Genomic DNA, 12,262 nt, shown 5'->3' with positions numbered 1-12,262 from the left:
AGTACTTCCAAACTCATCTCATACTGAACACACACACTTTGTAGGAATCATCAGTACTTTGACTGTTGCTCAGGTTAGCTTCAGGTTAGCCATTTAGCATTTCTCCAGTCTGAGTCACAGAGCGTCACATGACGTGACAGAAGCTGATTGGTCAGCTGCAGTGATGGTGGTGAAGCAGCATTAATGATGATGCTGTAGAAGAACAGGAACACGGGGATATCGGACTGTTAGTGGGTTTAGTCATTCCTGCTGCTGCTTTTTGTCCTTCTTATTGGAGTGACCTGCTGAGAGCTCACACTGTTCTCTGTAGGAATGATGTCCGTCTGACTCGTCACATGTTTGGAGGCATGTTTGATGTTTGCTCTTCTGGAAACTCTCAGTATCAAATATGGAATATGCAAAGGAATTGAGACACGCTTCAGTCTTTATGGACCTGTTTCTGTACCTGCCACAATCATTCTACATGTTTGTACATCAGCTTATGAAATCCTGTCTGCTGTTAAAGTCTTTATTTATTATTCCTCACCTGCTTCACTGTCTGTGTGGGCGGCCCCCCACACAGAAGCTTCCAAACAGTAGACACAGCTCCTCGCTGGAGCTAAACTTCTGCTTCATCTCCGCCTCTTTTCTTCATCCTCCATCTCTCTTTTCTCTTCTTCAGTGTTCTGTAGCCACGGAGCCTCTCACAGCCATTAACACACCCATACCTGACCAGCTAGCATTACGCAGCATGCCGTGCAGCAGTGTCAGTTTGTAAATGTGCAATAATTCCTGCTCCAAACTGTTTCTGTTTTACAGATTGCTGTGTGCCATGACCTTTAAGATAAGATAAGATAAGATAAAACTTTATTAATCCCTCGGGTGGGTTCCTCTGGGAAATTCGGTTTCCAAAAGCACAGCACCGACAGAAGTTACAGAGCGTGAGCAGAGTATTATATATATACACATATAAATACAGAGACATATATAAATAAAATATACAAAGGGGATAAATAGAATAAATAGAAATAAAAAATAAAAATACAAGTGAATTGCACATTTCCAGTATTGAAGTCTATTGCACCGTTGACTATTAACAAAAGTATTGCACAAAAGGTATTGCACAGTGAAGTGAAGAGGCACTACAGATTAGTTGTTCCCGCCTCCTTTGTCCTCCTGTTTCCCCTCCCTCTCCCCTCCATTGCACAGTGAAGTGAAGAGGCACTACAGATTAGTTGTTCCCGCCTCCTTTGTCCTCCTGTTTCTCCTCCCTCTCCCCTCCAGAGAGGAGTTAAACAGTCTGATGGCCTGAGGGACAAAGGAGTTTTTAAGTCTGTTGGTTCTTGTCTTTGGGAGAAGCAACCTGTCACTCAACAGACTCCTCTGGTTGTTTATGGCCGTGTGCAGAGGATGCCCAGCATTGTCCATAATGTCCAGCAGTTTTTTTAGTGTCCTTTTCTCTGCCACTGACACCAGAGTGTCCAGCTTCATGCCGACCACAGAGCTAGCCTTCCTGATCAGTTTTTCCAGCCTGGATGAGTCCTTCTTCGCTGTGCTGCTCCCCCAGCACACCACAGCATAGAAAAGTACTCCAGCAACCACTGACTGGTAAAACATCCTCGGGAGCTTCCTGCAGATGTTAAAAGACCTCAGCCTCCTGAGGAAGTACAGTCGGCCGGCTTTGGGCTTTTTTATACAGGTGCTGCGTGTTGCATGACCAGTCCAGTTTATTGTTCACCCACAGCCCGAGGTACTTGTACTTGTTGACCACCTCCACCTCCTCCCCCTCTATCTGAACCGGCAGTGGACCTTCTCTGGACCTCCCGAAGTCCACAACCAGTTCCTTAGTCTTTGAGGTGTTGAGCTGCAGGTGGTTTGTGTGACTCCATGCGACAAAGTTCCTCACCAGACTTCTGTACTCCTCTTCCTGATCATCCCAGATACACCCCATGATGGCTGTGTCATCTGCAAACTTCTGAATGTGGCATAATTCAGAGTTGTAGCAGAAGTCAGAGGTGTACAGGGTGAAGAGAAGAGGGGACAGCGCAGTTCCCTGTGGTGCTCCTGTGCTGCTGACCACAGTGCCAGAAATGATGTTCTTCAGCCTGACGTACTGTGGTCTGTCAGTGAGGTAGTCGGAGATCCAAGCCACCAGGCAGGGGTCCACCTCCATCCTGTTCAGTTTTTCCTGAAGCAGACAGGGCCGGATGGTATTAAAAGCACTGGAAAAGTCAAGAAACAGGATCCTGACCGTGCCTTTACCCTCATCCAGGTGTGAGTGGGCTCTATGCAGGAGGTACAGGATGGCATCCTCCACTCCGACACCCGCCTTGTATGCGAACTGTAGTGGGTGCTGGGCATGTTGTACCTGTGGTCGGAGGAGTTTGAGGAAGAGCCGCTCTAGAGTCTTCATAAGATGTGACGTCAATGCCACCGGTCGGAAGTCATTCAGCTCACTGGGCCAGTTCCTTTTGGGGACCGGGACGATGCAGGATGTCTTCCATAGGGCGGGCACTCTCCCCAGTCGCAGACTGAGATTGAAGACTCGTTGTAGCGGCTCCCCAAGTTCAGCAGCACACGCCTTTAGCATCCTGGTACACACCTTGTCTGGGCCTGCTGCCTTTCTGGGGCGAAGCTTCCTCAGGTGTCTCCTGACCTGATCCACTGTGACACTGGGAGATGATTGGGAGGAGGGGGGGAAGAAGATGTCTTGCTGCTGAGAGAGGGATTGGAGGAGGGGGGTGTCATAGTGTCAGGAAGGGGGGGGAGCAAGGGAGGTAGGAGAGTGGGGAGAGGACTCTGTATTAAAGGTGAGGGTGAGGGTGGGGGGGTTGTGGGCTGGTCAAACCTGTGACCCTTTGACCTACTAAAAAGAGTCAGCTGTGGATCATTCATTGTTGTGTCTGATACTTAGAACTGTGAGGAAGAATGCTACATGGGTAATCAGGGTCCTCTCTCTCTGAATTAGGAAAGGTCAGCGGGCCGCTTGGCACCCTGCTCAGGGCCGTGTGTGGGCTGCAGGCCATACATTGAGTATCACTGTTTGAAATGTGAACATTGTTCTGCTACACTCAATGGACTAAACCAGAGAAGAAGAAACTGACTTTACCACGGAGATCCTCAGTGTGGATCAGTATAATATCAGCCTGATGTCTGCAGTTTAGTGTCAGCACAACTTTCACATCATATTCATCTCAGCACAACTAAAACATGTGACTGACCTCAGAGTTTCAAGTCTACATCCTGGACTCTCCAGAAAACCACACAGCTGCTTCACTCCTGAATCGAGCAGCTTGTTGTTGTTACTCAGGTCTAGCTCTCTCAGATGGGAGGGGTTGGACTTCAGTGCTGTTGCCAGATAATCACAGCTGATCTCTGACAAACCACACCAGCTCAATCTGTATAACAAAATATGTAAGTTTATTAGTCAAAGTGTGAGCTTGAAATCATTCAGTGTTTCATAATCTGTTCAGAGCTGAAGAAGATTCAGAATGTAGAAGTTTAGAAAATGGAAACTCCAAACAACTGAAGCCAACAGGAAGCAGCTTCAAACAAGCACAACAAGAGAAAAAACGCTAAGTTTTTCACATTAAAGTTGTACATTCCTAACAAGAGTATATTAAAGACAGCATCACTGATTATCATCTTCTGCTCCTACAAAGAGGGATTGAGGGAGATGACAGAGAGATGGTACAAGAGCATCAAGAACCCAGCAAGGAAATGAGCAGAAGGATTTTGGAGCTTGTTGGATTGAAGCTTTCACAGAGACTTGTTTTACTGGACACGACCAGGACAGAGACTTTTAATCCCTGGATTTGGATGAGCTTTCTGTCTTTATGTTCAAAAATGATGCTGTAACTCATTGACTGTCCTGGAACTTTCAGCAGTATTGTTACATCCTTACCTGAGTTTCCACAGCTCTTATAACAGCAGTTCATCGTCATGAACTCTAGGTCAGGAGAGCAGTGTCTGTCCACAACAGTGCTGTTGTTACACCAACCTTCGTGCACGTAGATGGAGAGCCCCCCTCCTCTGTTCTTGCCGGAGTGACTGTTCCTGTCCCATCTGTGTAGCATGCGGCCTGCTAGCTGCACCGTGGCATCTGGGATTTGTGTAAATAACCATGTCTCTGTGATGATAAGCACACAGCAGCCCCGAACATACAATTACCAGCCAGCTATATTTCTAAATCGTACGTCTTGTGTACCACCGTCTGCATCGCCTGTTTGATCCAACAACGATCCACAGAGATCCCGCTGGTCTCTGTGGTCTCTATCTTGTCTGGAATGTTGTGTGTGTGATGAAAGTCACTGGAGATGGTCATCTTCATTTGGAAACCGATGTCGAACATTTCCAGACGACTGTAATGTCCAGTTGTGTAGGTAGACGAACATACAATGCACGATAAATACGATAAACACACAAAAAGGCACAAATAGAGAGAGCTGCTGTAAGCTGCTGCGTCTATGCAAGCCACCATTACCCCAATCGCCAGTATATCACCGATGTTGTTCCTTTCTAACCAAAGATATGGGAATGAGCTCCACTGAGTTAGCGCTACTTTCAGCTATACTTTTTATACAGCTATACTTTCAGCTACTTTCAGATATAAACTGCTACAGTCTGCTGATTATTTCTTTGCCACCATCACAGGAGCTCTTTATCCTGTTCTTCACTCTCATTGGTTTTTTGTGTGATTGTTTTTAGAATAGTAGTCATTCTTATTGTTCAAAGAAGACAATCAGTTGTGACTAACACCTAGCACCTTTAACACGATCCAGCCCGAGCTGCTGAGGGAGAAGTTGGACATCCAGGTGGAGGCTCCACTGGTCCAGTGGATCAGCGACTACCTGACAGGGAGATCGCAGTTTGTGAGACTGCAGAGTTGTGTGTCAGAGTCTGAGCAGCAACATAGGAGCACCCCAGGGAACTCTGCTGTCCCCTTTCCTCTTCATCATCTATACGGACGACATTAAGTACATCACAGAAACTTGTCTCCTCCAGAAAATCTCTGATGACAGGGCCATCACATAACACACTGGCCGACATAGTATACAGAAACATCTGTACCAAACATGGCCTGGAAGTCCTGAGGTCAACATGGAAAATGCTCCCAAGGGTGGCGGAGAACAACAGAGCTAAGATTATGTGGGACTTCCAGATACAGATGGACAAAAATGTTGGTGGGTAACCAACTGGACATCGTGGTGGTAGAAAAGAGGATACATAAATGAATAAATAAATTAAGTTAATACATAAAAATATTAATTTCACAGTACTCGATACAGTTATAGATCCAGAGGGCAGATTCTTAATCTGCCCTCTGGCTTTCCTCATTCTTTCACGGTTTTTTCAGTGCACTCTCTGAACACTTAGCTGGCACACTTGTTCTTGGAGGCGACCTCAACCTTGAACTAAATGAAGAAATTGATAGGCTCAATACAGCAGGAACTCAGCGTAATAGGCAGTCCACAAATATAATCAAACTATATGTTTTTATATTTCAGACACTGAGATTCACCCTATAGCTGTCAGCGATCATGCTCCTGTATCTTTAACACTAATGCACAAGAATAATACTACGCCAAGTAAAAACTGGAGATTTAATACATCACTGCTTAAAGATGAAGACTTTATTAAATATTTTAAAAAAGAGTGGACTTCATATTTAGAATTTAATGACACTCCCGGAACATCAGCTTCTGTTCTATGGGAAGCAGGGAAAGCTGTGTTGAGAGGTAAAATAATTTCTTCTCATCACATAAAAAGAAAGAAGAAAAAAAATGTTCAGAAATTAGAAAAAACCATCAAATCCCTAGAAGAAGCCTACGTGTCCCACCAAGATCAGGAAACATTGAACAAAACACGCAAAACAAAACTAGAATTAAATGAGATAATTGATAAAAAAAACAAAATTCTTAGTACAAAGACTACGCTTATAAAATTATGAACATGGTAATAAATATGGTCAATTTCTAGCAAACCAGCTAAAAATAAAGAAAGAAAAAACAACTATATGTGCTGTTCAAGATTCATCTGGGAACACAATATATGAACTGAAACAAATAAACAACATTTTCAGGGATTTCTACACTGTAAAATGTAATATTGTGTTTAATTAAAAATATTAAATAGGCTGAACTCAATTTTTATCAATTTGTTATCAGATCTCGATTTAAATACGTTAGCAGTACTTTTTATGGAAAAACGCTGATAAACTCCATTTATTTGAGTTGTCTTAACTTAGAAAAACTAAGTAAGCTGGAAGTTTTGCTTCTCAGGGCGGAAGGATGAAAGATGTGTTTTGAAAATGCCACGTGACTACCGTCCTCCTCCCTCCCGGATCAGTCTGCATGTTCATGGCGCCAGCATTTGTTATGGAATATATTGAGCAAACCTGGAGATATTATCGTTGTCATTGCTGTGGATCTTTACTGATTTAGTGAGTAAATGTTTACTCTAATTCAAACTGATTTTGTGGCTTCTCTTAGTTTAGCACCAGGTTTCTAATCTTGCTAGTTAGTTAGTGTTAGCCTAGCGTTGCTGCTGCCGCTGGGCTCATGTTACTTAAAAATTTACACCACAGCCTTAAAAACCTTACATAAAACTATGTCTGGAAAATTTTCTGTTGATTGTTTGAAATAAAAAAGTGAGATAAGAGCCCAGACAAAATTCTTCGGGAGGTGCAGCCGGGTGGGGTGTGGGGGGTATTTTCAATCCATAGCCATAACTAACTAACTAACTAACTATATATATCATGTTTAACCTGAGTAGCAAAAGACCGCAGGGGGGTTGAAAACAATAAGCCAGGAGTCAGCTGTGCTCACGGACTCTATCAAGCCTTGACCTCCCGGTCAGCTATCGTGCTGGTGGATAACAGAGCTCTCCGAAAACGTGGAAGCACTTTTGCAAATATGTGATATTTTGATAAATTAAGTAGATATTTGAGCATTACACAGCTACATTCTCGACTGAAAATATCTTAAAAGGTTATTTTGTGACCCAGAAAGGGTAGTCTAGGGAAAAGGAGGATCACATTTGTCGGCCGCGGTTGTCCGAGCCTGTGCGTACTTGTAAGCGCGGCAATGGCCGGGGAGCCCGGCTAAAAGACGTATTACTTTTTCTGGGTCACAAAATAAACTTTTAAGATATTTTCAGGCGAGAATGTAGCTGTGTAAAGTTCAAATATCTGCTCGATTTATCAAGACATCACATATTTGCAAAAATGCTCCGATGTTTTCGGAGACGTCCATTTGTTGTTCATGCTTTGTGGCAGCTTTTGAACATCTGTGGCATCTATTAATGCCAAATCTAGCCTTCATTTAACAACATAAGCAAACTCTATGTTACAATGATTGCACAGCCATTAAGGATCAAATCAGTTTCTGAAAAATGTTCTGTTTTTTTCTCCCTCTGCTTGCTTCTTACTGTCTTTGAGGCTTGGGACCAGCACTCCTGTTGTTGGACAGAAAGACATCAACTCAGTGGTAAGTGTTTTTGTTTTCCAATATATTAGCAACTGTCAGTGACATTTATATTAATCAGGCTGAACTGTAATCATACTTTAGATCAGCCTGTTTTACTTATTGTTTTGTTTGTGCTTTGGTTTGGGAAGTTGTTTCTTTACTGATCTTTTCCTGTCTTCTGTTATTAGACTTGAGATATGACTGCACTATGCTGTTGCTGTGACTCCAGTTAATTCTACAAGACATGCTGTGTAAGTAAACAAACAACAACAGTTTGGTCTGCATTTCTTGAAAGATCACATCCCCCAAACTTAGTTTAGAGGGTCTACACTGTATATAGTGAAGTCTGCAAGTTTTGTAACAGCAAAATTTGTTTTGTGCCCAAAATAATTTTGCACATCATTAGAATGAAAGTTATTGGCCATGTTTGCATAGCCCTTTTTAAAATGAGGCTTTCATGACATTATTGTGTGTTGGGTGGTGGTCACAGCTATCCAGACTGACAATTTGGGACATTGAATGTCACCTCTCCGGTGGGGAGGGAGCCTGAGATTGTGTAAATTGGAGTGTGTTCTATACCAAATGCACAAAAAAATGTTTTAAGAAAGCAATTAAGTTCATGTTCCAAAAATTATGATTGTTTGGTTGCAGGTCAACAGGAGAGATGAGTCCTCCGTCACAGATGGTGTGGTCAGTGAAGATGGTCGCCTGCAGGTTCAAGCTCATTGCATCTCCAACCTACATCCACTGCCACTGTACTTAAGGGAAGTTAAAGACTTTCTTCTGCACCTACATTTGGATCACCTCGATCCATGACAGTCATTCAGGCAGTAATGCCTGGACTGGAAACAAGCCATCCTTAAAATAATACAACATTCCAGCTCATGTGTTGGAATGGAAAACAAATGTGTCGTTTAAATTAGAGACTGCACTTGTGACAGAACAACAAATATTTTATTTTGATTATATAAGTAATGTAAGTACAAAACAAACTGTGGTAGACCTAAACTTACTTTCAGAATAATTACATCTGAGACTTTGTTTCATTGTAAGATTATAACAGTGATGGCAATATAATTGTTTGTTGTTCAGCAGAACAGTGTCCAGTATGTTGACTGTTGTAATTTGTTGTTTGAAAATAAAAGTTGGGCTCATTTTAACATCATTACAAAAAGTGTTGTTAATTATTTTTAATCATATTCATGGTACCTCAAATAGTTTTTTCATGTAGTTGAACTTGAAATGTTTGTCAGTAGGTAAACAATTAGTATTGTACAGTCAGAAATATCAAGTTATTCTTAATACTTGCAATGTTTAAGTTGTCCTAACAGTCATCTTAAGTAAGCTTTACTTAGTTTTTTTGAGGCAACGAGTTTCCTCAATTTTTTTTGAGTTCTGGGAACTAACAAGGCTGTACAGTGTACTCAAAATGAGGAAGTTGCCCTAACTTGGTCATCTTACGTAAACTTGATCCAATTTTTTTGAGTTCTGGGAACAAATGAGCTTGTACAGAGTACTCAAAATAAATAAGTTGTCCTAACTTAGTCATTTTTAGCTAAGCTTTACTCAATTTTTTCCCAGAGTTCTGGGAACTAATTAGATTTTACAGTGAAATAGCTTACCCCACATAACCTCTCCACTCTGCTATTTTAAATTTGTTTATGTTTTATGATTGTGTAAACTCTTTGCTTTTATATTGCTTTTTTACTCTACTGTGTACAGCGACCTTGAGTGTTTTGAAAGGCGCTTTCAAATAAAATGTATTATTATTATTATTATTATTATTACTACATATGTCATTTATATATAATATGAATAATTTAGGGCCCAGCACACAGCCCTGAGGAACACCACAAGTTACCTTCAACTGATTAGATTTTACATTATTGATTTCGACATATTGAAATCTGTCATCCAGGTAACTCTTCATCCACTTGTATGCTATCCCTCTTATACCATATCTCTCTAGTTTATTCATTAATATAGAATGATCAATTGTATCAAACACCTTTTTTAAGTCTATAAAAACACCAACAGTATATTGCTTATTGTCTACTGCAGTATATCCCTTCTACAAGTTCCATCACTGCCATTGAAGTGGACCTTTTTGCTCTAAAGCCATATTGGTTATCACTTATTATTATCATTATTATTCTTCTCAATATATTTACAAAGTCTATTAACAAATATCGTTTCTAAAATTTTTGAGAACTGTGGGAGTACTGATATTGGCCTGTAATTGGTAAACTGACATCTCTCTCCATTTTTATGGATTGGAATAACTTTTGCTACTTTCATTTTTGAGGGAAAAACTCCAGTTCGAAAGGACAGATTACAAATGTATGCAGAAGGTTGCACTATATATTCTTTAATACTTTCAACTAATGTCATGTCAATACCAAAACAGTCAGTGGACTTTTTATTTTTAAATGTTTTCACAATGTTAATTATTTCTCTATGAGTTAATGCACCAAGAAACATGAGGACACATTCTGAGTAATGAGTTTATTTAGGTCGTTATTATTTATTGACTCTGGAATTTCTTTTGCTAAATTAAAGCCAACATTTACAAAGAAATCATTAAATTCATTTGCAATGATGACGCTCACAGTGGTCCAAGGGATCGCTCAGGGAGTTTGTGTGTTCGCTCAGACACATGAAAAATTAGAGGGAACATTGCTTATAAGTGTAATATAAAGGAATCAGGATATCACTGAGAAACGTACCTGTAACAATGGAGCAAATTTATATAATTATGTAATGTATTTACACTTAATGGTTTTTAGCAGCCCGTGCAGTGATCACTATTACAGAATCTGTTTTCAATGCAGTGTAAACTGAATACGATAATAAATATATAAACATACATAATGGAGTAGTTTAGTGCCTTGTGAGAAAAAAATATTTGCACTTTGCACACCATTTGTCCTCCAGGAGGCGCCGAAATAACAGATCTGTCCGTCTGTTAGATTTTTTTTTTTAAACTCATGATGAGATAAGTACTTGAATGTTGAATTAATTAGTAAGGACCTCCTACTATAGATTAAAAAAAAAAAAAAACTGAAATAACCGCTGAAAACCATTTAAAATCCTTTGGTGTCCTAAACATTGACTTGATGTGGTCTGAATTCACTTCTTAAAATCCTATATACAGACATACAGATAACACAATTAGCACAAACAGTTACAGTTCAGCATTACCTGTAACCACAAACAGCACAAAAAGCTACATGTTCAGTGAAAAACAGGAAAGGCAAATAACAAAATGCAAAGCTCAAACACATATTACAATTCACATTGTGCATTTCATTTGAAAGTATTATTAAAAATATCAGCTTAGCACATTAAAATCAAAATCTCTGTTTTTCTATTTCTAGGTCCAAAAGCTTCATTTTTATGATTTTTACCAATCCTGAAACTTCACAGTGTCGCTATAGGAGCATGTCGTTTGTACACAGGTGGCATTAAATGCTACAGTAATAGTGAAAACTATATTATTTATATCTCTTTAATAGGCTACTTGTAAAATGTAAGTGTAACCCATGGTTATTTAATTGCCAATTGTATTCTATTCCTATTCAAATTTGAAGTGTTACTGTTTTGCTAAGTGTTGAGTTTTCCCATGTACCATGAATGCACCATAGCGCTGTGAGTGGTGACTTTCTTTTGCTGCATCCGCCTTCACTGAGCTAGATGCCAAAGCTGTGTGGAGATTCAGGGCGTTTATCAATATGCGTACTTGTGCGTACTTGCGTTCTCGTGTACTCGTGATACGTCATCAGTCGGAGACCAAGTACTGTTCCAATTCGAAGTACGCATCAAGCCGAGAATGCGAAAAAGTCCCGGATGTGTTCTCGATCCGCCCGTTTTATCGAGCATGCATCGGTGTAGACTTGGGACAGCTATATATCCCAGAATGCATTTCGTCCAAAACTCAACAGCGGACTCCCGGCACATCGTTTTTAACACCCCCCCCACCCACCCCACCCCCGCTCGCGGACTTCTCACTACTCAGGTTAAAGAAACTCCAGCAGCTGTCTATAGTATTGAGTGTCCACTAAAATAAAAATAAAAGCATTCTAACATCTCACCTGCTTGTTTTTATTAAGGTATGTACACGTATGTACATGTACACTATTTTTATTAATAGAGATTTCACTACTGCGGTTAAAAATGATATATAAGTCACTTAGATCACTTCTAAATGTTAATCTTTGGTTTATTTCAGTGTTTTATTTGTTCCTGAGTAAACCGGTTTGGCTGTGATTAAAGTTAAGCTTCATAACATGTTACTCATAGTTAAATTAGGAGGGGACGGCAGTAAAAACTCCGGACCTGTGACATCATCGCGTACGCAGGTGTTTCAATTGTACATATCGCGAATCTGTGCTCGCGTTCTCGGCGGGTACGTACTCGCGTACTTGGGCATTGATAAACGGCCTCAGTCCTGTAACGTGTTGCGCTACGGAATTAATGTTTTCTTTGAAGAATATCCTGATGAGTCTCACAGTTGCAGATGAAGTTGTGATTCACAGTCCAGTTTCTGAATATAAAACCAGCCAGGATATGTTTGTCAAAGATGTGATGTTTGTCGTAGAAGCTGCTAACAATTCCTTAGTTCCCGTAGTTATGTTAGCCTGTCGAAAGTATGCTAGCGTACCGACGTGTGCTCCCTGGGCTAATGCGTTTACATGTGATGTTTTAGCTAACACACCACGGAGACACTTTTCATCCGTTATGATTTTCAGTTAAATGTATTTTTGTCGTTGATAAATTGTTATTGGCCAATAAGAACTGTATAGATGTGTGATGTGTGA

The 12,262-nt window shown here is 40.6% G+C and overlaps 1 protein-coding gene across 1 annotated transcript in view; it reads right to left on the bottom strand.

Moving 5' to 3' along the window:
- The window catches only part of LOC134622556 (NACHT, LRR and PYD domains-containing protein 12-like), a 365,686-nt gene that overhangs the window by 17,611 nt on the left and 335,813 nt on the right, over positions 1-12,262 (bottom strand). Inside the window, exon 10 of the mRNA XM_063468012.1 lies at positions 3,201-3,377. Within this exon, the coding sequence (XP_063324082.1) occupies positions 3,201-3,377 (177 nt within the window). The remainder of the gene's footprint in view (positions 1-3,200; positions 3,378-12,262) is intronic.

The sequence above is a fragment of the Pelmatolapia mariae genome, linkage group LG3_W, assembly GCF_036321145.2.
Source record: "Pelmatolapia mariae isolate MD_Pm_ZW linkage group LG3_W, Pm_UMD_F_2, whole genome shotgun sequence".
NCBI lineage: Eukaryota > Metazoa > Chordata > Actinopteri > Cichliformes > Cichlidae > Pelmatolapia > Pelmatolapia mariae.
The sequence above is the reverse complement of the archived record's forward strand: the minus strand, read 5'-3'. Positions and strand labels throughout refer to the sequence as shown.